Source organism: Polyodon spathula, chromosome 5 (genome assembly GCF_017654505.1).
Source record: "Polyodon spathula isolate WHYD16114869_AA chromosome 5, ASM1765450v1, whole genome shotgun sequence".
NCBI lineage: Eukaryota > Metazoa > Chordata > Actinopteri > Acipenseriformes > Polyodontidae > Polyodon > Polyodon spathula.
This window is the reverse complement of record NC_054538.1, coordinates 8,950,835-8,977,793: the sequence shown is the minus strand read 5'-3', so window position 1 is coordinate 8,977,793 and position 26,959 is coordinate 8,950,835. Positions and strand designations below refer to the sequence as shown.

The 26,959-nt window shown below is 37.2% G+C and overlaps 1 protein-coding gene across 5 annotated transcripts in view; it reads left to right on the top strand.

Moving 5' to 3' along the window:
- The window catches only part of LOC121315517 (rho-associated protein kinase 2-like), a 58,476-nt gene that overhangs the window by 12,723 nt on the left and 18,794 nt on the right, over positions 1-26,959 (top strand). For all 5 annotated transcript variants that reach the window (XM_041249665.1, XM_041249667.1, XM_041249670.1 and 2 more), the window contains exons 2-16: positions 9,358-9,439; positions 9,876-9,976; positions 11,063-11,200; positions 13,658-13,918; positions 15,481-15,625; positions 16,101-16,239; positions 21,319-21,410; positions 22,699-22,858; positions 24,095-24,158; positions 24,535-24,546; positions 24,670-24,758; positions 24,981-25,029; positions 25,703-25,838; positions 25,925-26,016; positions 26,446-26,692. In XM_041249665.1, the coding sequence (XP_041105599.1) occupies positions 9,358-9,439; positions 9,876-9,976; positions 11,063-11,200; positions 13,658-13,918; positions 15,481-15,625; positions 16,101-16,239; positions 21,319-21,410; positions 22,699-22,858; positions 24,095-24,158; positions 24,535-24,546; positions 24,670-24,758; positions 24,981-25,029; positions 25,703-25,838; positions 25,925-26,016; positions 26,446-26,692 (1,807 nt within the window). The remainder of the gene's footprint in view (positions 1-9,357; positions 9,440-9,875; positions 9,977-11,062; positions 11,201-13,657; positions 13,919-15,480; positions 15,626-16,100; positions 16,240-21,318; positions 21,411-22,698; positions 22,859-24,094; positions 24,159-24,534; positions 24,547-24,669; positions 24,759-24,980; positions 25,030-25,702; positions 25,839-25,924; positions 26,017-26,445; positions 26,693-26,959) is intronic.

Here is a 26,959-nt window from a genome sequence, read left to right as displayed (position 1 = left end):
TCCAGTAGAAGGCTGCCACATTGTCTTAACCGTATTTTATCTGTACAAACCAGTGTATCTGAAATTACATTTCCCTTAGGTAATGCCCCTAGGGGTGCTTTCTTTTTGTCTACTGACATTGCTCTTTCTTTGTCTATTTTGTTACCTTATCTATTTGTTACAGTACTGTTTTAATCCCCCTAATGAAGTGTCCACACCTGCTACTATATGTTGCCGGAATGCTACTCACTGTTTCATTAAACTATATTAAAATATATAGCCTCTAATTTATTACTTAATTGAGTATCAGTTATGTGGATGTATGGGACATAGTCTCTATGGGGAAATGCTTTTATTTTACTTCTGTTTGTGCTTGTAGTGGTTTAACTAGACACTGACTCAAATGTTTTTGGTTGAACTTCTTGGCAGTCTTTGTGGGTATCAAGTGTCCTGGATAATTGTGTTTTGAATGATAATAGGGAAGTGATTTCATAGGGGAAGGTTGATAAAGGTTGAATGTCTAGGACTTGCACAAGCTACAGTATGTTTATATTTGGTTGATTGGTAGGTGGGATAGGGGAGTAAATGATTCAACTTAAAGCAAGTAAAGTAAAGCAGCATGGTTGTTGTACTATTTGGTGTGGGATTTAAAATATATATATATATATATATATATATATATATATATATATATATATATATACACACACACACACATACACACACACACACGCAATTTGTACTACAAAGTTGAATGTCCAAAAACAGCCAAAATATGTGGGTGATTTAACTGCAATTTTGTAATTAAGTTGCCTGTACAGTAGGCCTGTCTGTGTCATGGCTTTTTTTTTCTTTTCTTTTCCTTCCTTCCTTCCCCTTTAGAAGGGTCTCTCCACAAACATTTATTATCAGGTTAAAAATAACCCGATCAGGGACCCTAGAACAAAAATATTCAAGGTCAGCATGGCACAGTAACCACATCAGTGGGCAATCTCAAACTGACATGCATTACACTGCTGCACAAATACACTTTCTGTGGAGGATGACCAGTTCTGAAAATGAAAACTTTACTTTGTTTGTCCGTTCAGGGCTTTTTTGCAACCTTTACATGTATATGAGAGTTTTGAAACTGTTACAATTTATTCTTGGATTGAAGCATCTGCAGCAAGCTGGTTCCCTATCAAGTTGAAATGTAATCATTACCAAATGGGTATTTATCACCTAAAGACCCAGAACCTGAACAATCTATCAAAGCTGCCTGTCGGAGCCTGTGATGCAGTCATGCTCGTACCGGAGGGCATATAGAGACTGCGCACACACATCCCGTCATCATTTTTCTTTTCACCTGACGGAAGAGCCATAGACAGATAAGTAACACGTTACTTCTATTTGAATATTACTTGCTTTTGTGTAATTTAATACTATTAAATGCGATCATTTTTTTATGTTGTATTAGTTGTACAGTAACCCCGTTCCTGACCCAGTAAACGTACTGAACAGCGAACAGTTACCTTACCGAGGGTACCGCACCGACCAATACCATCCTGGTTACATACTATTCTGACTCTGTGCAAAGTCAACGACCTCGTTTCCACCATCCCTGGTCCACTACCAGAGGACTTGGTTTGGGACTTGACCTGCAGATTTACTGAGGAACTGTCCTTGCATGCTGCATGAACGTTCGGCACCGCCTGTCCCCTTGGGGTCCCAGTGGGCTATGAGTGCAGATTGGCAGCAGGAGGCTGCTTCGGATGGCAGAGAGTAGAGAATAGCCACCTGTTTAGAACTATTCAGCGCAACAGAGCTCTCGTGGTAATGACGTTCCAGAACTACGGAGCATGAGGGCAGCAGCTTGTCGGACCCTATCTTTGGGTCTCCTGGCAGGGCATTTTCAGCCGTATTGAACCGTGACCGCCAATTGACGGTGTTCATCACTGTCTAAAGGGACTCTCTTGGTGCAAACAGCCTGCCCATCTGCGCCCCGGCTGAGCATTGGGCAGTGTCGCCAGAAGGCAGGCCGACAGGGTCCAAGGGCCTCGGAGTGGAGGTGAACCCCGAGGTGGTAGCCTCATTGGGGAGGTTTGGGAGAGCAGAGATAAATCTCGTGCCTCCCAGGAATCAACCCAGACTCTGGCTCTCCATAACAGGAGATGGGAACACGCTGGCAATAAATGCCTTGGCACACCAGTGTCCAAGGCAACTGTTATATGTCTTCCCACCGCTTGCCTTGCTCCCTCTGTGTGTGTGTGTGTTTGTGTGTAAAAAATCAGGCACCTGGCTAAGGTGCTCCTAGTAGCCTCTTAGTTGCCCAGGAGACTGGTCTAAACCTTGATGCAGCTCAGTCCGGCACAGGGGACCTTCTAGCTTACTGATCCATTCAGCCTTTAGGACATTTAACCTCCAGCGAGGAATAATATGGTGCTCAGTGCACTCTTGAAGCCTCCATTTGAGCCCATGCATTCAGCTGAGCTGAAATGCTGTTACTCAAGCGACTGTTTGCTTGCTATTACCTTTGCAAAACAGGTGAGCGAGATGCAGGGTTTCTCCTTAGTGAGAACCTGTTTAATTTTTATAGAGGCCAGGACAAGGGTTATGCTCTGTACCGGTCAAGCCTTTTGGCAAACACTGTCTCTGCATTCCATGTCAACCAGTATGTGGAATTGGAGGCTTCCTTCCACCTCCTTCCAGTCTGAGAGGGAGCTGCAGCTCCATACACTGTGCCCAGTGCAGGCCCTGGCATACTATGTTGTCAGGACAGAAAGTTGGAGGCAGTCCGGGCGATGTATTGTCTGCTCTGGGCCAAAGTCCCATGGTCAAGCCCTGTCTAGGCAGAGGCTGTTCTGGGTAGCAGACACATGCAAGACTGCCTATGAGGTGGCCAACTTGCTACCTACAGAAAGGTCACTGTCTATTCCTTCAGGGCCATGGCAACTTTATTCCAGGGTGCATCTGTCAATGGCATTTGCAATGCAGTGGCTTGGGCTACTCCCCATACCTTTACTAGGCTCTAAAGACTTGGGTCGTGGATCCACAAAACCTTTGCTTTGGAACTAGAGTATTAAGGGTCTCTTCTAGGTCAACCATTACAAATAGACATTTAGGCAAGTTTCTCCATCAATCTTTTACCCTAGATACTTGTTACTAGGGTTCCTAATGGTAATGTGCAAGGTAACCTTTGGCTTAGCCTTGTAGCGTTCCAGTCATTCTCCAATATTGCCTTGTGGCGGATTTGGTATTTATACACATTAGGTAATGGTTACATTTCGTACTTGACAGGTAACGTTAACCTTCAAGGTTGCTGTGTCCATGATTGCAGCAGGCTTGAAGGAAAAATGACAAGATCAGTGTGTGCAGTGCAGACCTGGGTAGAGCATGCCAGTGTGAAAGGGGCTTTGCTGTTTTAGGGAAAATAGTGTGCTGTGCACATGGTTATGTTTACAGGGTTCTCCCCAGGAATTCTGTACAGCTGGGCAGCAGAACATTATGGCTGGGAGCACTTTTAAAGGAAAAATAAACTTGCCTTAAATATACAGTATAATAAGACAAAAGAATTTGAATAATGTGTTGTCTTTCGTTGACTGTATCTGGTTGCTCTTTTTTATGTTCTACATTTTGTATAACTGGTTCTTTATTATAGTAAATTACCATGCTTCTAGGCACTCTATGATCTGACTGGGGAAAGATAAAGTATGTTTATTGAAGTTCTCCTAAAAGGTAACCTTTTCACTTACTTTTTTGTGTAATTATTGAGCTTATTGCTTCATTTAAATTGTTTCCTTTGTTAACTTTTCAGGGCATTTTGTTAATGCTTGTCTATTTTTGTTTTTTGCTGTTCTACATTTTTTTAATGCAACTGTTCATTTTAACCTTTTCTTTTTTTTTTTTACACAACAGTTTGGTCACCATCATAACTGTTGCATGAAACCGGAGTGTAATAATCCTGCACCTCTGCACTTAAACATTTGTATATCAGCTAACATGTGTTCAGCAGATATCCCATACAGCCTTTATACATGACCCCCCAATATCTCTCACAAGCACCTGGGTACATATTTTTACGTTATCACAACAAAACAAATACACTTTTTTTTGGGGGGGGGGGGGGGGGTATGTATAACTATTATGTACTATATATCACCTTACAGTACAATAATACAACATAAAAATGGACTTAATGATAATACCTGCAAATCTTAATATTTTTACTAAAGTAGCTGGCGCAATTGTAGTATTAGGCGGTAGATTGTGCCAATCGCCAGCTTATAAGCCCTGCATTAATTGTCACTATTTTTGCTTTGCAAATTTGTTCTTTTTTTAGCAGTCATTTTGACGTTTTAGCCTCTCAAAGTGCTTAACACACAAAACCCACCCTTCAACTCTCGGACTGGTTAAATGTTGTGTCAAGGTGTAACACAGCTGTCATGTGGTTCCAAGATTTTTTTTTTTTTTCACCCAGCAACGCGCAAGCAATCTCGTCTGCTAGCAGCGCAATTAGTCCTTATTATTAAAGGCACAGTAGCATCTGCAAGACAGGCAGATCAGGTTTTTTTCAGCTGGGCGACAACATACCATCTAATTTGGCTCATGGTCCATTCTTTGTTAATCTTTATTGAAGTCAGCTGAATAACTATCAGTCATACACTGTCTTGAGCAATTGATGACCTTTGTTGGATAATAACATGTGTGAAGATGCGTAGAGTAGGTTTGGAACTATTTACGATAACTTAGTTATATTGTATTGAACAGAAATTGTTGCTGAAGTGTTCATGCTATTTATTTAATTATTCCACAAGTAATTCCAAGTATTCCATCTGTTCTAGTAATATTGAATTAGTATGTCTTGCAGTGTATTAGAGCAGCCGCTACTACTGCCCTAATGGTGACCCAGTGCTTGTGAGGCTTTGGCGAGATTTCGTTGCGAAAAGGCGGCAAGTGAAAGCAGCAGTGAGCACTCTTTCAAAACAGCTTAACAATAAAGAAACACTACAAGTTAAGTATGTGTTTGGGTATTCTTGGAGAAAATGGAGGCACCCTATGTGCAAAATAAGCTACACTGAGGTTATACCAACAGAAAACAAGTGTGCAGTATTTTAGAAAATAGCAAGCAGGCTATAGTGTGTTTTTTTTTTTTTTTTTTTTTTTTTTTTTTTTGCAGCCTGTAAACTAATCTGTGCACATTTAAAATTGATGTATTATTTCTTTGTGTGCAGTATAGCAGTATAAATGTGCATTCTTTTTATCTTTATTTTTTTTTAAACCGGCCACTTAATGATCCCTCTTAGTGTGGCTAGAGCTCACCTTGTCTTTTCTTTATTAAATCCGCCACTAGGATTACCATTGTTGGTACCATGTCACCCGGGCATGTGTTTATTAAATCTGCTTACCTTTGCGGTGTGTCAACACCTGCTGCTCTGGGTCTGATTCCGTATTATTAATTGACGACCCACTTAAGTAACATCTCTGTTTCCCGTACAGTACAAAAAAAAGACCATTTTGAGATAGAGACTGCATTTGAATGCCTGCTTCTGTAGTTACTGTAGTGACCATGATACTGATCTGTGACCTAATATGGCTGCCATATTTAGGTTGTGTGACCTACTGTAAGAATACTTTTTTTTTTATTATGTTATAATTTTGTTCACCAAAAGAAAAATAAAATTGTGTAACATATCTTGCTGGAATTGGCTCACTTGTGACCAATGTTAAGAATATGTTAGTCATATGTTCTTTTATTTAAGAACACAGTTATTTTGTAAAATGGTGTATTTTCATATTTGCAAACAATTTAATTGGGCAAATACTGCATGACCATCATAGTACTTTATGTTGTCAATTTAATGTTCAACTGCTTTCCCTTTTTATTATTTTGCTGCTGTAGCTATATGACTGCTAGGATTGCTTTGCAGTACAGAAGAAAGCAATAATGGTATTGTAGTCCATGTATTTAAATGCAACACATACACTAAACATTTCATAGTCAAGTCATAGTTGTAGGAACACTGAGTAGACTGAAGTGCATTTTTAGGTCAAGCATTCCATCGACCCCACCCATAGGAAATCCTCCTCTTCTGTCTAGCCAGTATCAGTTAGTCTATACTCTAGTGCTGCAGATCATGGCCTTCGCACCAGATTTGTAATCCTGTTACTTGTTTTTTTAATCTATGTGTATCTAGTTATTTGTCTTGCATTTTTTTCAAATCATGTTCATCAGCTGACTTCCAAATACAGTAATATTCTAGTTACTATTAATAACCACACAGCATAATATTCTGAAACCAAAGTAATTGCCTTGGCAGAAAACCACATTTTGTTTTCAAGCACAATTGCTTGGGAAGTTTTTATTCCCAAAATGTTGGAAAGCTGACTTCTCAGAATTACTTATAAATAATTTAGTTATACCACCATACCAATTAAATATATATAGCAGGTTTTAAGTTTAGATTTAAAAATGCTGACATATTCAGCACCCTGGATTCAATTTGGAAGCAAGTTCCAAAGTGGAGTATAATAAAACACAAGCCACAGAAAACAATGCTGTGCGAAATAAAATTATGTTGCTTAAAATGTAAAATTGTTGATCATGGGAGAAGGAAAGGGATGTGCTTCAAATACAATTCAGTATGTAATAAAAAAAAAAAAAAAAAAAAAAAAAATTAAATAATGTTATAATACTCAATTGTAGGGGCTTAAATAGTTGCATTTGGTAATAAGTGTGTTTAACAGTGATACAAGTGTAAAAGTTATTTTTTGTCCAAATTCAGTTAGATATAAGCATTTCTTCATACTTCTCTTTTGACTTACAGTAAAACCTAAGAACCTGTGAATCAGACATCTTTGGTTTGCTTAATTACAGATGCATGTTTACAAGTTTGACAAGGAATAACGTCCCAAGAAGTTTTATGTCTGCATTCTTTGTCAAAGAAAGTTTCCAAAATATTCAGGCCAAACAACTTTCTGGCAGCCTCTGATGTCCTCACAGGCCACAAACCAATTGAAACTGGGCAGCAGTGGAATAGCCATCATCTTATTCCTTCCTGGGGTATTTTGTACATGAGTGAGCTGAAGGTGAAGCAACATGCTTAAAACCACAAACTGATTTGGTTTCAACAGCTGTTCCTCATCCACTTGTACAGAGAGACAACTTATTCTGCAGTACCTTATGAAAGTAGCTTCTATTCATCTCTATGAGTTGGTTAAAGACATCAGTAAGAGATTTTTAAATGTTTTGGTTTTCAATGTTTTATTAAGTTACCTGAAATTAGGAATTTTGGACCATTTTGCCCATAAGTGTAACCCTTTGTGCACTTGCAGGTGTAATTTGTGTAAGTAGGATAGGAAGTAGGATCTTGGTTCTAACCTTTTAATATTTGTTGCACAGATTATCCCCTCTTAAATGAGAGTTGCATAAGAACTATTAAGAGGTATGTCATGGAGAGTAACACTGGCATGTTAACCACTGAGAGCTCAATCATTAAAAGGGTTAATAAACACTACAAAAACAGATTCCTGCGAGATTTTTTACTATCTGTATTTCTGTACTCAAATATCCTTGGAATGATTGCTCAGAAACAGACTATTTCCTGTTGCTTAATGTACCTTGGGAATACTGTAATTAATAAAAAAAATTTGGAAGCAAGAAACTACTGTCATCGCGGCATTATTGCATTACCTTCCAGCAAATGGTGTGTTCAATTACAGATTTTTGCCCTTTTTCAAAATGTGCTTAAGGCATTTTACAGATTACAGGTTTTTTTGGGGGGTGGTTTTTTGGCCTATTTTTTTTAAACCTGTAAAGTAGTGTCAAACAAACAACCCCAGAAAGTGCAGAACAAATTCCCAATTAGGTCAGTTTCACTGTTGCCAAAAATGGCTGTTTGTTTTAAAGATGCTATTTTGGACCCAATGGTGGGCGTTAGAACACTGGCCGTAATAGAGAGAGGAAGTGTACGGTGAAATCTGTACAACACATTTCCTGGCTGAAATGAATTATCTGCAATCCCCTAGACAAGATGTGTCATTTCCTGGATTACTGAACTATGACTTTGACACTGAAGTTTTCAAACTATTCATCTGCCACCTATTTAGCAAGATAGGTGCAGGAATGCAGACCTACTATACTTTGTGTCAGAGTTTAATGGAACAGAAAGGTGCTGAAAGAGCTGAGAGGTGGGGTTTCCTGTGTTTGGAGCACAGTGGCCCTGGGAAATAGTTTTCTCTCAATTTTGTGACTAGTATTTGTCCATGCATACACTAAAACCTGATAGATGTCCCCGTACAATGAGAATTTTAGCTTTTCATAATGTAACTTTAAAGTATTTTTATGTAAGTAGACTGGTTAGATTCCTGACATTCTACTTTCAGAATGGATCACTTTGTGAAAAAGGAAACCAGGCTATCTTGCATAAAAAATTTTCCCAAATTAAAATTACAGAAGTAGAGTGCGACACTGATTTATTGAGGTCCTTTCTATTCCAGGGTTGATGAATGAAAGGGATAAAATATGCTGGTGTTAAGACACCAGTTTGGTTTGGACTCATTGGTTAGTTACATTTGACACTTTCATGTGATTTAAAAAAAATAATAATAATAATAATAATAATTGTAATAAACTTTATATATTTAAAAAGAATGATCTTTTTGCAATTATTTTTTTTTTTTGTCAAGGGTAACCTTTCTTCAGTACAAATCTTTGCTCCTAATTTTTCCTTTTCTCTAAAGAACATGCTCTTGATTAATCTTGATTTTATAGACATGAAGATATTAACATTTGAACAACTGTAAGGATGTTCTGTATTTTTGTGGTTGAAAGTTTGGTTGCTTGACCTGAGATACGGTATTATTAAAGTTCCCTGAATTCCACTCGATGATATAGGCTGATTTGCTGAGTGAAAAATAAGTCCTAAACTATTTAAAAGCTCTTCGTGAGGAGCAGTAAGATAGTTGTGAACCCTTCCACAAGATGATCTGTGCCCATATTAAGCAGTCAGTACTGCAAATACACATGTGCAGTAGTTGTAAATTGTGGTCAGTGTATTTACTTTCTGGGAAAAGTCAGGAAATTAAACTTGATTATACAGTTTAGGGAATTTGTAATGCAGACCATTTTTGTCTTGGGATTACACTGGCACCATCTTCAATTTTAAAACGGCAGTAATCTTACCAGTTTTTTTAGCCAACTGAAATTCTTTAATATGTTCCTAATATATTTCCTAGAAGACATCTCATGGTCACAGTAAAACATTTAGTACAGAACAATAAAGACCATGCATAAAGTTACTGTGAACTCTGTTGGCCTGTTATTACATGTTTTCCTGTAATCAGTCTGCTTCTGCTATTTAGCCTAACATGTTTATTTTTGTCTTTTTTTTTCTTCTCCAGGATTGCATGAATGCCTTAGTTTTAGATTTGGACTTCCCTGCACTTAGGAAAAACAAAAACATAGAAACATTTATAATGAGATGTAAGTGCTTTTTTATTTTTTATTTACTTTGTTCATATTGATATTTGTTGGTGTATTAAACAGTTCCTGTTATTAATGCCTGAAACACTTTAACTGGACTCATTACTGTAGGAAGCACTGTAACAAAGCATGAGGATCTGAAAAGTACTGTAGTAATGTATGTATTTATGCCTACTGCACTTCTACAGTACAGTTCGTTTCACAAAAGTAGAAAGTACTATATTTGTATTCCAGGTGTGTATAATGGTACCGTAAGATAAGGCCATTGATTGTCTAGTTCCTCAAAATAAACTTTTAATTTTTACCATGGTAGTCACTGTAGACCTTGGCATAATTCATAGTGTTTGGGTGGGATTTTCTTGTCATTGACAACAGCATACTGTATATTGCTGTACAGTATGTGTGATCTGTATAAAACCTTTTTTTTTTTTCCTAGATGAAAAATTCATGGGAAAGATCCGGGAGCTTCAAATGAAAGTGGAGGACTATGATGTGGTAAAAGTGATCGGAAGAGGGGCTTTTGGAGAGGTCCAGCTGGTAAGAAATGTTAAACACTAATGGCAAGGTTTTGTTTTTTGTTTTGTTGCTATATATATTCTGGATTAACTAAACTGGTCTCCAGGTAGAGTTATACCTTTTGTTTGTATTACTGTGCACAGTCAAGAGAAGTATTTGTGTAAATCCTGTTTTTCACAAAATATGCTAGTTTACAGTAGAGGTGAAATTGTGTCCATATCCACCATGATACAGTGCAAAAAAGCATTAATGTAGCTGCTGCTTGTTCTCCCAGTGGTTTTTGAATGATGAAATAGTTAGGTTTATTCAACAATCTATCAATAAAGTTTGACCTTTTCACTCTAGAAAGTGTACAGTATATCATTAATGATCAATTTATCTCACTGCACATCAAACACAGTAGTCCATCCGGACCATCACATATCACGGTAAGCATTTAAAATGTAGTTTATAAAAATGAAGTAGCAGTGGTGCTAAATAACCCTTCGCTAGGTAATATGTCCTGTGTTGTCACTACCCCCCCCCCCCCCCCCCCCAAAAAAAAGATATCTACTTTTATGTGTCTTTCAAAACTGCTTGATAAACAAACATAACATGGTTTTGCAGAACCCAAGTCAAATGTTATGCTGTTTCTTGATGACTAAGGTGAATTCATACTGCTGCTGGTTAAATCAGTAAAATAGACCCGTGTGGCTTACTGATGTTGTCGGCACTGCCTGTAGCCTCCTAGATTCTGTTTAATGATTTACATCACAAAAACATCGAGGCCCTCTAGTAGTCCGTGCAGACCCTTGCATTTTCTCTGTTTTTGAATTTATTATTACAGTGATTTCAACTGCAGTTTGAAACAAAGGAATGTCTACTCTCCGCATCATGCCTTTGCCAAAGGGTCCCTCTTACTATTAATGTTTTAAACTGTTTAAGTCATAACAGGAGAATATTTTTCAAAATCATTACTTAATTGTTTTACAGGGGATTGAAATTATTCAAGTAAATAATTGTAGTTACATCAATAATATTGTCATTTCACAGGTCTGTAGAACTTTTATTTCATGTGTTCATGTTAATTATTATCTTATTTTTAATAGTCCATGCTTTTTATCTTAGGTGCGGCATAAAGCAACTCAAAAGGTTTATGCGATGAAGCTCCTTAGTAAATTTGAAATGCTCAAGAGGTCTGATTCAGCTTTTTTCTGGGAAGAGAGAGATATAATGGCTTTTGCCAACAGTCCTTGGGTTGTACAGGTAAGAATGTTAAATCCTTGATACAGTAGAAAAACCCTTGATTAGTTTAGTGTCCATGTAGTAAAGCTATTAGTCTGAACATTGAACTGAAACTCTGTGCAAGCAAAAGTCATGACTACTTTACTTTACAAAAGAGCCGTACTCCTTTGCACAGTTTCAACAATCAATAATTGTGCTTCAGAACACAATACTGAGCAATTCAATGTTATACTGTCGTCGTCCCCCCCCCTTCCCCCCCATTTAGTAACTACTGGTATTACAACTTCATCAGGTGTGAAAAAAATAAGTTGCACATTGAAGACATTTGTTGAAACTTTTTTCTCCTAAACAAAGGAGTGTTATGTTTTACCGTGGATCTACATTTACAATACTGTATAGTAATGATTCTGCTTACATAATGTATTGCAGCATTAATGAAACAAACTATACCATTTAACATATGCAGTATTATGTTAGCTCAAGTATTATAGTGTGAGGTTGTGGGACCAGAGAAACAAATGCATTTTCAAAACCAGCCTTGTTTTAATCACAAAATGTTTACAAAAATAAAGTAGAACTACTAAATCAAAAGTTTTAATCACAGTAAATAATACTCAGAACAACAAATAGTAACATTGAACGAAAAGTGTATCCCAGCTAATTAGACACAAACAAAGACTAAATTAGGAATAATGTGAATTCAAAATAAAGCGACATCAAATGCATCACATGGTGCGTAATTGGGATATATACTATATACTTGAATAGGCTATATGAATATACACTACCAGTCAAAAGTTTTAGAACACCCCCATTTTTCCAGTTTTTATTGAAATTTAAGCAGTTCAAGTCCAGTGAATAACCTGAAATGGTACAAAGGTAAGCGGTAAACTGCCAGAGGTTAAAAAAAAAAAAGTTTAGGCTACCAAAAACTGAAAAATAATGTACATTTCAGAGTTATACAAAAAGGACTTTTTCAGGGAACAAGTAATGGGTTAACAACTTATATCTGTTCTGCAGCAATGGAAGTAAATTACGCCTTGAAAGTTGATGCTAACAATTCCTACAAGTGTCCCAACTGTTGTTGATTACTTACAAACCCTCTGTCTGTATAAAATCAGTGTTGGAACAGACTGTTACTACACCCTCTTAAGCATTATTTGGACAGTATTGTACTGCAGGAAGTAGTATATTGCTATCATAATGGCGAGAAAAAGACAATTAACAAAGGAAGACAGACAGACCATTATAACCCTTAAAAGTGTAGCTCTTTAGAGAAATTGCAAAGAAAGCCAAAGTTTCAGTGAGTACAGTTTCCTACACCATCAAAAGGCACTTGGAAACTGGAGGAAACTAACAGGAAGAGGTCTGGCAGACCCAAAGTCACAACAGAATCAGAAGACAAGTTTCTGAGAGTCAAGAGCTTGCTCACAGGACAACAGCTTCAAGCACAGCTTAACACTGGTCGAAGTAAGCAAGTCTCAGTTTCAAAGAGAAGACTTCGAGCTGCAGGTTTGACAGGTCGAGTTTCAGTAAGAAAGCCATTGCTAAGATGGCAAAATAGAAAAAGAGGCTTGCCTGGCCCATGAAGCACCGCCAGAGGACTACTGAAGGTCTTATGGACCAATGAATCAAAATTTGAAATCTTTGGTTCATCACGTAGGGTTTTTGTATGCCGTCGGGTAGGCTGAAAGGATGGTTCCTCGGTGTGTGACACCAACTGTCAAACATGGAGGAGTAAGCGTGATGGTCTGGGGCTCTTTTGCTGGATCCAGAGTCGGCGACTTGCACAGAGTGGCACCCTGAACCAAAACAGCTACTACAGCATTTTGCAGCACCATGCAGTACCCTCTGGTATACGCGTAGTTGGTCAGGGGTTCATCCTACAGCAGGATAATGACCCAAAACATACCTCCAGGCTATGTCAGAACTACCTTAGAGGAAAAGAACAAGACGGTAGGCTTCAAATCATGGAATGGCCAGCACAGTCTCCAGACTTAAATCCCATCAAGCTGGTTTGGGATGAACTGGACAGAAGGGTGAAAGCAAAGCAACCTACAAGTGCAACACATTTGTGGGAACTTCTGCAACTGTGTTGGGAAGAACATTCTGAGCAATATTTGATTTCCATTGTAGAAAGAATGCCACAAGTGTGTTCGGCTGTTATATCTGCAAAAGGTGGCTACTTTGAGTCCAAAATTTAGATTAAATTTTGTTAAACATAACGATTCCATGATTTCTTTTTTATCTCCAATTGTTTATTTGTTCTATGCTTTAATTTCAGCGTACATTGAGACGTTAAACTGCGTGAATTTCAATAAAAACTGGAAAAATGGAGGCGTTCTAAAACTTTTGACCGGTTGTGTACTTAATTTGAACATAATGAATTTAATACGTTTACTCACGGGTTTGCATTTAAAAGTTTGTTTAAAAAATATTTTTACTACTTGGCAAAATTGTTTTTTCATATCTTACCAGCTGTGTTGTGCCTTTCAAGATGACCGGTATCTCTACATGTTAATGGAGTACATGCCTGGGGGCGACCTGGTGAATCTCACAAGCACCTATGATGTGCCTGAAAAATGGGCCAAATTCTATACCGCTGAAGTGGTGTTGGCCCTTGATGCTATTCACTCCATGGGCTTTATACACAGAGATGTAAAGCCTGACAACATGCTGCTAGACAAATATGGACACTTAAAGTTGGCAGATTTTGGCACATGTATGAAGATGGATGAAGTAAGTATGATTTTTATATGGTTTCAGAAACCCTGTAGCCTTTAGGGTAACACATTTTAAATCAGCATGCAAAAGGATAACCTTGGAAGTTTTTTAATATTGGTGTAGAGAGGATTCCAGTCATTCACTGCATAGTAACTATTTTTGTTTTGTAACATCACTTTTGTCAAATCACTTTTGAGAATTCTTGACATTTCGTGTTATTTTAAACACTGCCATGCCTCTCTCTGGCCTGTGCTCTTGAAAATTAAGGACCTGACCTGCTGATGAGTTCCAACATTTTATTAGTGTCTTTTTGTTTGTTTTAATTAAATATTTACAAATTAAAGACATGATATATTGTTCATTTGAACAAAACTAAATAATACAAATTAAGCTTTGGCATGCGTTTTATTTTTTTCCTTTTTTAAATTTCTTTACCCATGTAAATACTGAATGTTTTGGCTTAACAGTTTTAAATCTATTATGATTGTTCAATATTTTATTGAGGTCTTTTCTAATATAATGCTAGCTTGAGATTAATTTTATATCTAAAATATGGTAAACATGCTTGATTTGTTTTACTGTAATACATTTAGTTAGAGAAAATGTTAAAGGGAAACCCAGTTTATTATGTTTAGATCAGACTAAATGTTTTAAATTTTAACGTACTGCAAAATAACCCTCCCCCACCCAGACCATTTATACTTAGAACATAAGAACATAAGAAAGTTTACAAACGAGAGGAGGCCATTCGGCCCATCTTGCTCGTTTGGTTGTTAGTAGCTTATTGATCCCAAAATCTCATCAAGCAGCTTCTTGAAGGATCCCAGGGTGTCAGCTTCAACAACATTACTGGGGAGTTGATTCCAGACCCTCACAATTCTCTGTGTAAAAAAGTGTCTCCTATTTTCTGTTCTGAATGCCCCTTTTTCTAAACTCCATTTGTGACCCCTGGTCCTTGTTTCTTTTTTCAGGCTGAAAAAGTCCCTTGGGTCGACACTGTCAATACCTTTTAGAATTTTGAATGCTTGAATTAGGTCGCCACGTAGTCTTCTTTGTTCAAGACTGAACAGATTCAATTCTTTTAGCCTGTCTGCATATGACATGCCTTTTAAGCCCGGAATAATTCTGGTCGCTCTTCTTTGCACTCTTTCTAGAGCAGCAATATCTTTTTTATAGCGAGGTGCCTCAGTCCCATTTTTTCTATGAAACAGAATATTTTGGCTGCGCTGTCTTGGATAATATTAAGCTGAATTTTAGCACCTGTGTGCTGTCCTAGATTTTTGCTAATGTTAAAGTATAGCGTTTGTGTTATAGCACCACCTTGTGGGAACTACTTTACACTACCTTCATTTCCATTTAACTGGAAATAGTAAGCTATGTTTGTTATATTTTAAATTTCTACCGAACAGTTCCTTTTAGTTGAAAACAAATGATTGCATCATGAGACTGAATTACCTTAGTGATAAAGCATTGTCACTGTACAATCTTCAGATAAACCTATTTGCATGTTTTGCACAGCTGACAATCATAGCATTGATATTCCTGCTTTAAGACTGCCTATTTTATTTGTTGTGCAGACAGGGATGGTAAGGTGCGACACTGCAGTGGGGACCCCTGATTACATATCTCCTGAGGTGCTGAAATCCCAAGGAGGGGATGGTTACTATGGCCGGGAGTGTGACTGGTGGTCCGTAGGGGTCTTTATTTTTGAAATGCTGGTTGGTAAGTAGAAGGAAATTGGGCTTGCCGTAGCGGTTAATTTTTTTTTTTTTTTCCTTGTTGAGAGGGAATATTTCATAAACTATTTAAAATAACTATTGAGATTACACTATGAGAATGTGGGACATCTGCTGCTTAATTTTATAACTTTTAACTTGTATTTAATTTTTGATCAGCTGCATTGAAATAGCCTGACTGAGTCTGCTGAGGTGAACAATTTGGATGACATGTTTTACATCGTCGCTTGTTGGCACAGTTCTCCAAAATAACCAGCTATGGGGGGACTCGTGTTTAAGAGCAAATCCACAAATATTTTTTATATGACTGTATCTGTATGGGTCTTTCTGATTCTCTAAGCAAGTTAGACTTGATCCCTCTAATTATTGGAGAATTGGGTTTTGGGCATTCCAAAATATTAACTGAGAAGTTCAATCCCTACATATAGCCTACAGTACTCATGTCTTTATTTATTTCCTAGGCGACACTCCTTTTTATGCTGATTCTTTGGTGGGAACATACAGTAAAATTATGGATCACAAGAACTCCCTGAACTTTCCAGATGATGTTGAAATCTCTAAACATGCCAAAAGCCTCATATGTGCCTTCTTAACAGATAGGTAAGTGTTTCGTAACATTTAATGATCACTGTAGGGGTCTTATAGTTTACTCATCAAAGTGTTTAGTGTCTCTCGAATATGCCTGTGTGTGCAATCTGTGAAAATCTAAAATAGTTCAAGTCAAGCTGCTCTGCAATGGGTGATAAAGCCGAGGGAGACCTATAGGAGCCGAGTGAAACCGGGGGGGGGGGGGGGGGACATATTGTTACGGACATAACAAAGGAGGCAGCTGCTTCTGCATCTAGCGCTCAAAGAATATCATGGACAGTTGCGCAGCTTTTTGAGATGGTATAGTACAGTCAGTACTTGGTAGAAGCACCATTTGCAGCAGTTACTGCATAGTCTTTTTGGATAGGTCTCTACTAGCTTTGCACAGTAGGATGGTAACATTTTTGCCCATTCTTCACTGGAAAATTGCTCCAGTTGTGATACGTTTGTTGGGGATCGTCGATGGACTGCAATCTTCAAGTCTCGCCATAAATTTTCAATTGGATTCAAGTCAGGACTTTGACTGGGCCACTCAAGAACATTAATTCTCTTCTTGTTCAGCCACTTCAGTGTGGCTTTGTCTTTGTCTTTGGGTCATTGTCCTTCTGAAATGTGAATTTCTTTTCCAGTTTCAGAGTCTTGGCTGACTCCAACAGGTTTTCCTCAAGGATTTGCCTGTACTTTGCACCATCCATTCTCCCGTCTATCCTGACAAGCTTCCCAGTCCCTGCTAAAGAGAAGCTTCCCAATAACATGATGCTGCCACCACCATGCTTGACAGTCTGCAGTATCATCTACGTGCTTTTTCGCAAACTCCATACGTGCTTTTAAGATGAGGCTTTGAGTAATGGGATCTTTCTTGCCACCCGTCCATACAGACCAGCTTTGTGTAGGGACCGGCTTATTTCTAATGTGTGAGCACTGACTCCCATCTCAGACACAGAACTTTGCAGATCTCTAAAGGTCATTGTTGGCTTCAGTGACATCCTGAACCAGTTTCCTGCTAGCCCGGCTGCTCAGTTTGGGAGGGTGACCTGATCTGGGTAGTGTCTTAGTGATATGATATATCCTCCACTTAATGATGGACTTCACTGTGCTGAGAGGGATAATCGGTGCCTTTTGACATTTTCTTGTACCCTTTTCCTGCTCTGTGCATCCCTACCACTTTATCCCTGACCTTGTTTTGAAAGCTTCTTGGTCTTCATAGTTGCTTTGTTGGATCACTATGTGAGTTGCGGCTTGAAAGTCTTTATATACCTGAGGGAAATTATCTACGTTTAACCACTTTGAGTACACACAGGCTGAAACCATTTCACTAATTTTGTGACCTTTCAAACAAATCATTTGTGCTGATTTTTAGGGCTGCAGTAGCAAAGGGGTTGAATACTTATGCAACTGAGATTAGTCTGTTGTTCTCTGTGAATCTTACTTATTTATATTCTACATGGATTTTTTAACTTTATCAATGTGGAGTAGTTTGTGTAGATTCTACTTGTAAAGTCTAAAATTAAAGTGGTGCTAACAAAATGTGAAAACTTTGCAAGGGGGTGAATATTCATATTTGCATACAGTACATCCGGTCTGTAATGCCCTTTGGCTGTAACGAACCTGCCCTTGGACCCCAAATAAAAAAATAAAAAAATTAAAAGTTAATTTAAACTTACGCTGTCAACATCCCAGTCTGTACGCACGCACGGGATGCCACCTCCGCAGTGAAGTCAACTCTTTTGTCTTAATAAATACGCACTGTGTAACTACGCCTCCGAAACGAAAATCATTTTATGTTGCAACAAAGCTGGATACTATATTAATTGTTTTAAAAAAGCAGTAACACAGGCATAGGTTATCAAAAAGCATTTTTTTTGGCTTGTTCAGCAACCATGCATCAAAGCAAAATTAAGAAAAAACAACAAAAAAAAAATTGAGGATCTGATGAACTTTTCATGTTAGACTGTCAGGTTGATTTGGAATAAAGTCTGTTTGGGATTCTTCCATGTTGGTTTAAGATTTGCTGCAGTTTGAAATGATTCATGTCAGATTGATTTTGAAAAAAGTTCAGCTTCAATTTAGGATTTTTGCTTTTTGTACTGCATTTTAATTCTTTAACCAATAGGATAAAGCAAAGACAGAATATTGCAGGTACATGTAATTCTATTTTTTTTTTTCACAATCTCATCTCATTGACTTACTCCAACAGCTTGTTGTTCATTTTGATTGTCCTTTCACTATAATGAACCCCTCGAAGAAACAAAAAACGCTTGGACCCCACAGGTTCGTTATAGTGAGGGTGTTAAACCCTGTGCGTTCATGTGAATGAGATTGGCATATTAGACGTAAGGAAAAGCAAAATTCTACAGTAAAAGTATTCTGTTTAACTTTGTTGCCTTGTTTTCAGCTAATTTTAACAGACCCCTGTTTTTAAGTTCCTCTGTAATGACTGCACACGGCCGCTGTTGCTAGGCAGTTGTGAAACATCTTCCGGGAGCACGGCACCGGCTAACTTTACATTTGTAAACAAATGGATATAGCAAGTGCTTAAAAGGGAGCCTAAGTTTAGTAAAAATTGAAATTTATAAAGCTAATTTAGCTTTATGATGAATCTAAAGACGTACTAAATGCTAAGCAGAACAATGCAATGACTAATGAGAAAACGGCAAGGAAGTCGTTTTTGAACTCTGTGAACTGCAGTACAATGTAAAACATCTACTGTTGACATTCTGTGAATGGATGGAGTAACGTAAACATTTTGCACTGAAAAAAGCATTCCAGCAGTTGACTTGCCAGTCTGGTCTTATTGACAAGTTTCTTGAAGCCCAAGTCTTGTAGGCGATTCACATACAGAGTAAAGGTCAGATAGCTTGAACAGGAGCGTTCTAGAATCCACAGATTTTTCAGTGTAGCTGGTGAGCTCTACAAATGCTCTAGACTCATTAATTTTTTCATCTGTTCTTCATAGTTCTTGGTTTTACCAAACATTTAAAATTAAATTTTGCCTCTATTGCAATTAGATCTCCTCCAGCAATTCTAGCTAAACGCTGAGTGTCCTTTAGTTCTGTGGCCATAGCTCGCACATTTGTCAGCATTAAATGTAGAGAACTCATGGAGATTACCCATCACCCATTTCCTTGTTCACAGAAGATGCACTTTTGAATGTTTGAGGCCTGGTGTTTACTGACCCTTCTGTCTTCAGACTGATCTGTGCTGCTCCCTCTCTTTGCATTCAGGAGTTTAGAATTGTTTAATTTTAAATGGCATGATTTGTGCCAGGAGGCATGATGGGTGGCAAGATTGTCTGCACTTTCACCACTTCAAAAGCAAAGCTTAACTGGAACAGCATCAATGGCCTGGAACTGTGCTACATTTGTCAAAAATGATGTGTAGGCATCCTTCTTGTCATTGCTTGTTCCAGGGTCGTTCTAAGGGCATTTCAAAGGGTATTCCAATCCTGTTGCTGGACCGTAGATCAGTCATTCTAAGCGGGGACCTATAAAACACTTTCTCTATGTATTGTAACACAGAGTTGTACATATCTATAAAGGGCTTATTCATTTGTGATGAAACTTGGTCTGGATTTTAGCACACGTTGTTGAGAGTAACAGAACCTGGGGTTATGTTACTGCTTATGTCAGTTTTTTTGTATGTCAAACTGGATGTTAGTTATGGTGATCTACTTTTTCACTTTTCTGAATTTACAGGGGATGTCGCTGACATGCTTATTGTTGCCTTGGCAAGGGTATATGGCATTTTGTTTATACAGCATTCCATTCACTAGCAAGGAAAATATACAGTAGTGATAATATTGAGAATACTAGCCACAGTGACCATGTTTCCTTGAAGCCTTTGAAAGGAGACAGGACTGTGAACATGTGAGGAATTCTAATAAACCTGAATCAATTTGCACAATTTATAACTTAATGGTCTAGCTACTGGAATATAGAGTTCAACATGGCATTTCAGCTTTTGATATAGGGCTGCTCACGATGAACTGCATATTCCTAAGGAATTGCCATTCATGAAAGCGCTCCCTGTAGTACACTGCAAGAACCCTGGAGCCCAAGTGGAGATTGGCGACAGGGCAGAGATAGGCCTATTTGGGAAGAGCAAGGCTCAGTTAACATGCAGCAGGAGTACTTCTCCCACGTGTGGAGGTCTTCCTGTTTACATGAACTTTAGTGCTGTAGGGGTTCATTTAAAACAGATGCTCTTTTTACATGTACAAGTTAGCTATTCAGGCACTTAATGTGACAGGAAGGAATAAGCTACTTTGTTTTTATTTATAGTAGTGACCCACCCAGATCTATAATGTGTTACTGTTAATGTTAGTGTATTTAAAAAAAAAAAAAAAAAAAACACAGCTCGTGTAATTATACTCCGTAGATAATTATGCTCGGTAGATATATCAATATATCTTGTTTGCTTTTATTTATTTTATTTATTTATTAGATGTGGGATTTGTGACATCTTGATTTTAAAAAAATGTCATGGTTTTAGTGAAGTAGTTCATTATGTGATTGCTTTTATTTTTTGTTGTAACATGACATCTTGGATAACAGCACTTTTTAAAAATATAGAATTGAGCAAATCTACTGAGTGTTAATTATTTCTGCTACATTTGCCCCCCCCCCCCCCCCACACACACACACACACTTAAGTTTTTTTTTTTTTTTTTTTTAAACATTTGCAGCTGATTCCTTGGCTCACATGCAAGTGCTCCCTCCCTGTCTGAATTTCAATTGAAATATGGTTTGCACCACACGTGGCAGGCCCCGTCCATTTTGCTACTTGCTGAAAAGCCTGTGTTACTTTGAAAAACACTGGGCGGGGGGTTCTTCAGAGCAGGCAGTCCTTTGAGATGCTGTAGCACTTTGTCAGTGCTGTTCTTCACAATCAGCTTTTTATTTAGTTTCCAAACTTGAGTTTATTTTTTTATTTCATAAAAACTACATATAAATAAATAAATAACAAAACGAGACATTTAAAAACAATCTTCTTGCTGTCTAACCAGAGGAAAACATTTTCTGTATCAGATTTTCATTATGGCAGAATGTTTTGTAGATGTGTACCCTAAACTGGACTAATTGCTATGTACAGGGATGTGCGGCTTGGGAGGAATGGAGTGGAAGAGATAAAATGTCACCCTTTCTTCAAGAATGATCAGTGGACGTTTGACACCATACGTGAGAGTAAGTCATTGCATTACTTTAGTATTTTAATGATTTTTTAAATATTCTATGTATGATGGACAGAAAATGATAAGATTGCTCTTTTAATATGGGTTGTTTTTAGACGTGTTTTGTTTGCTACTGTTTAGTCTTTTAAATGTCTTCAAAATATATATTTGTCTCCATTGAGTGGGATAACTGGCGTACATTTTAAAGACCCACGCAGTAATGCAGTATACCCTCAAAGCCCTGTTGAAAAATAAGTTGATGTGCACAGTGTGGGACATGCAGTTTCACTTTAATGGTAACATTTTGTATTTGATCTATAATGACAGGGTTGTTGAGAAAAACATTGCTGGGTAATTGTAATCTGGGTTCTCACCAGCTTGAAAGTTTTACCGAGCCCATGCTGAAGGTTGGGGTTTGGTTTATTTGTTTATTTATTTATTTGTTGTTATTTTTTACTTTTTAAGCTGTATATGTGATGTAAGAATTTGATTTTGGACTTGAACCGTTGTACATTTCTTATATTCAGATTTTTTTTTTTGAAATAAAATAAATTTATATCATTGTTATACATATTACAGCTTTATTTTATCACTGATTGTTAGAACTTAAGGGGTTGTTTAGCAGCTTTATTCTTACAAATAAGAGAACTGCTTCTTTTGCTCATAAAACCACCATGAATACATGTTAAGTACATTTTGAATTTAACATGTGTTGTGCATAAAACGTCCATGACATAAACAAGTTTAGAACCCAGAAAGAGTTGTTGCTTATGAAACACAGCCTCCATAGAAATCTGGGGAAATGTGGGTGCCTTTAATTGCTCAAGTTAAAATGGCAATATGCATGTGTGGAGCTTCCAAGGTAAATAGCACTTTCCTGACACCACAAGAGCTGGAACTATCTGGCAAATAATAAGCTGTTTAAATCCAGCTCAGATTTTAATGGGATTGACATACTGCAGCTGAGCTCAGTCAGTTGCACTGTTTGTTTCAGTATTGCCCTAGGCTGACCTTTCAGAAATATCAGTAACACCAGCGTCACTTGGTTAATACAGTGAAGACCAGCATACTATAGGGACACATTTCAAAGTGTTCTCTAGTGTGCTGCTAATTAGAGTATGGTGGCAATATGCAACTATCCAAACTTTTGTTTTTACTAATGTATCTGGTAAAGTACAGAATATTAATTTCATACATGCATTTTCTTTTTTTTTTTTTTTTTTTTTTTTTTTTACAAAGTCCCAACTTATTGTAGAAAAAAATAAATAAAAATTTTGCTAAAAACTTTTCTGTGTCCACAGCTGCAGCCCCTGTAGTGGCAGAATTAAGTAGTGACATAGACACGAGTAACTTTGATGAAATTGAAGATGACAAGGGAGATGTTGAAACTTTCCCTGTCCCCAAAGCCTTCGTTGGAAACCAACTGCCTTTTGTAGGATTTACCTACTTCAGGGATAATCAGTAAGTTAATTTCTAGAACTGGCACCCGTGCCTCGTTAATTTTCATTTTTGGTTGTTTTGCATGTGAAACAGAAACAGTTGTACATGGTGGATTGAAAAGAAAACAAATGAGGAAGGCTGCCTGGGCGCTGTTTGTTTGTACGCAGTGTACTCAAACGTATATATATGCATTTTGATAGTAGAATTATGCATTGTTTGTGTGTGGCCTTTTTTATTTAAAAATAAATAAATAAAATAAAGGTTTCTGAATGTTTCCAGTAATCTACAAAGCTGTCTGTAGCCCACTAAGATGCTGAACTAAAACTTCAGTAAACAATAATAATGTTGTCGGCACTTAAAAAAATAAATAAATAAATAAATAAATAAATCTGGAATTGAGTACCCTCTGAAAAATACCTGGATATTTCAAGCAAGCATAGCAATAAATTATTCTTAAAAGGCACCCTCTAGATCTATGAGTTTGACTGCTTTCCCAGCATCTTTAGTAAGACTATTGGAAACTGTGGGAAATGGGCAGATATTTTAAAGATGAAAGAGGACAATTCCAGTACAGCAGCCTGCTAAAGCATTTGGTTAATAACTGGGGAGCAAATGATATCCCAGACTGATTTTGTGTACTTTAACAACAGGCAGTAACCCTGTAATTTTCTGTAATTAAGAAAGAGAACCCATAATTAACCCCTGATCAATTTGCCAACTTTCAGAACTAAATATTTCATGCATTATATTTCCGCATGGAATAGTTATGCAGAAGGGATCTACATCTATTACTTGCTTAACACATTTTGAATCATCCAGGTATGCAGCATCAATTGCAAAAGGTTTGTGAATTGCAGCCATGTGGGATATAGATGTGTAAGCAAGCGCTGCTGAACTGCACCTGGGGGAATAAACATGCATAAATATTCAAGAATAAAATTAATAGCAGTGTCATTTTTGACTGGGGTAAATAAAACATTATGTGTTTTGTGTGGTATTTTATTTTCCTTTTGCAAAGTAGCAGACTTAAGTTCTTTTTTTTCTTTTTAAGTAAAGAATTAGCAAGATTCAGAAAAAAAAAGTATGAACGTGTCTATCAGCCAAGGTGTAATTTATAAGTGAATGAAAACCAGGCTGAAAAAAATAGCTTTTCTGTCTATAAAGTTAGAGTTTAGATCTGAGAGCACTGAAAAAGTGAACAGATTGGCATCCGGCACAGTTATTCAGATTTTAAATAAGAGCCGTTTCTTTTTGCAGGTTGCTAAGTGATTTAAAGCCTTCCTCTGTAGAAAATGAGCGTTTGACTTCAGATAAAGGGGAGGTAGGTGTCTACAGATTATTTAAATATTTGTGATATCTGCATGATTATTTGGGTTCTATGCAAATTCATAGAGTAAAATGGGTCAAACTTTCTTATGTTTGTTTTAGAAATGAACTATTTGGTTGTAGTAGATTTTGTACTTTTTCATATACAGGCTAGCTGTCATTCCTGCTTTTGGTAGCCATGGTTATTTTGTTAAATGCAGTGCTTTAACTGAAACTTAAGTGTGAGAAGACTTTTGTAGTCACATTTTGAAAGTGCATTTCTTCATAAGGCTACAATGTAGAAGTAAACTGTTTTTAGTCAAAGTAACTAATCTTATTTCATATGATTTAAGCACTGTGATAATTTTTTTTTTTCTTATTTTCATTTATAGGACAGTATCGTGGTAAGTGACCTCTATACTGTGTGTTTTTTCTTTTCTTAAATCCATTACTTGTCAACATACTGTGTTTTATGTACATTCATTCTCACAAAATTAAGATTTATACCTCATTCACTGTGTTGACAGTCTGCACAGCTGCAGAAGAAGCTGCATCAGATAGAAGAGAAGCTCAACAATGAAATGCAAGCCAAAGATGAACTGGAGCAAAAATACAGGTAATATGTGAACCCCCCCAGTTTGATTTCTATTGAAATTGCATGTATACTGATCCAGTCAGATGTGACCTAAGATCAATCAGTTACTAGGAACCGGACATGCTTATTTGGGCCGCCGCTCAGTTGTCTAATGGTCTCGTCCAAATCATTCAATTGTAATAAATTGACAGCTGCTCAGAAATGTAGTTGATGTATTCATTTTCCTCTTTATTCCTTTTCTAGAGCTATCAGTAACCGTCTTGAAAAAACATCTAAAGAGCTGGATGAAGAGGTGATCATTTTTGTGTTCCATCAAAACCAATAACAAAATGGATACTATAGATTGCATGTGAATACAGTATGTGGGTTTTAGTTTTTTGTGTAACTTGAACTGTTTTATCTTTTTGAAACACATTTTAAGCTTAAAAGATAAGCGTTAGTTTAATTTTTGAAAAATGTTTGTAAGTCATTTGTAAATCTATAAAGTAGTTGCAATGTGTGGTTTAAATTTCAGGTTTAAATGGGTCCTAGATGTTGTGACAATAACCACGAGAAGATTTAATATTATCAAGTCCTTTTGCAAAATGATCACATTAATAGGTTAATAACTTCTCTCTCTAGTCCACACATACACACACCCTCCAAGTATGACCAGCCCCAAGGGACGTTGGAGAGTTTCCAAAACACGTTTTGCAATCAGATTTCTATGGTCATTCCTTGAGTGGCTATCTTAGTAAACATAACTACAAGGCAGCGATTTGATTGTGGTTAATGTAGAGGCTATGAAGAATCTGAAAAACTAAGTTCCCTGTTAAGTTTCTTTTTAAGGCTTTATTTGTCATTCATTTGCTGTAACCTGGGCTGGAAACTCACTTTAGTCTTGTACAGTAAGAAATGGAAGAATAAATCTGATTTGGTCTGATTTTCTTGTCAATAGTAAATTAATGTGTGTGTTAACATTCTAGATTAACTCCAGAAAAAACCTTGAATCAAATCTAAGGCAGTTGGAAAGGGAAAAAGCGTTGCTGCAGCACAAGAATATAGAGTATCAAAGGAAGGCTGAAAACGAGGCAGACAAAAAACGCTGTCTTGAAAATGATGGTATGTGGATTGTCATTTGTTGCAAGTTATTGATTTTTATATTTATTTATAAAAATAAATAAATCACGCATAACATACTTTTACAGTTAACAGCCTAAAGGATCAACTAGACGATTTGAAGAGGCGGAATCAGAATTCTCAAATATCGAATGATATGAATATACAGTTGCAAAGACAGGTGTGTGTGATCAGTGTCTCTTTCAATGCAGTGCCATAGACTGATGTAAAGTGGGGAATTTAATACTGATATGTGTAAAAAGTATATTGGTTTGCATGTGTCTAACCCAAGTTGCAATTTATTTAATATCATGCATTTCAATCTACCCTAGACTGCCTTCTCTGTCTCGTTTTACTGCATGTAAAAAAGAAAGGACGGGTATAGCAACCAAACATCAGTTAGTGACCACATCTTTCTCTTTGTGATTGACCATTCAGAATGAATTTTGGATGAAGGTGCACATGGTAGTATTTTTGCATTTAACTTGAGCTTTTTAGTTTTTTCTTTAAATAGTTGGTAGTTTTAAGCATGTTGCCAGCACAACTAAAGCCCATGTAGGTCACTGTTCATGTTGCTAATCGTTTTATTTTACCTGTGGCTGATTTTTAGCTGGATGAATCAAATTCATTGTTGCGTGCAGAGTCTGATACAGCAGCCAGGCTGAGGAAGAGCCAGACAGAGATGACAAAACAGTTACAACAGCTGGAGTCAAACAATCGGGAAGTGCAGGACAAATGCTGCATGTTGGAAAACGCCAAACTCAAACTCGAAAAGGACTTCATCAGTCTGCAGTCAGCTTTGGAGTCAGAAAAACGGGATCGAAGTCAAGGCTCTGAGATCATAAATGATTTGCAAGGTATTTGAAGCTCCTGCCTTAGTTTGGTCAAGGTTTGTTTTTATAGCATTGTTTTTTTAAATCTGCATTTTCTTAATACTGTTACTACACAGTTGTAGTTTGTTTCAGCACTGCTTGAAAACCAGTGTAAAAGACACAAATATCATACTAAATTTCAGACAGTTTTCCACCTCATTCTGCTGTTCGTTCAATTCTAAAGGGATTACACCCCTTGTTTATACAAACCTGACATAACCTGATATGTTTATGGATACAGGATTACGTACT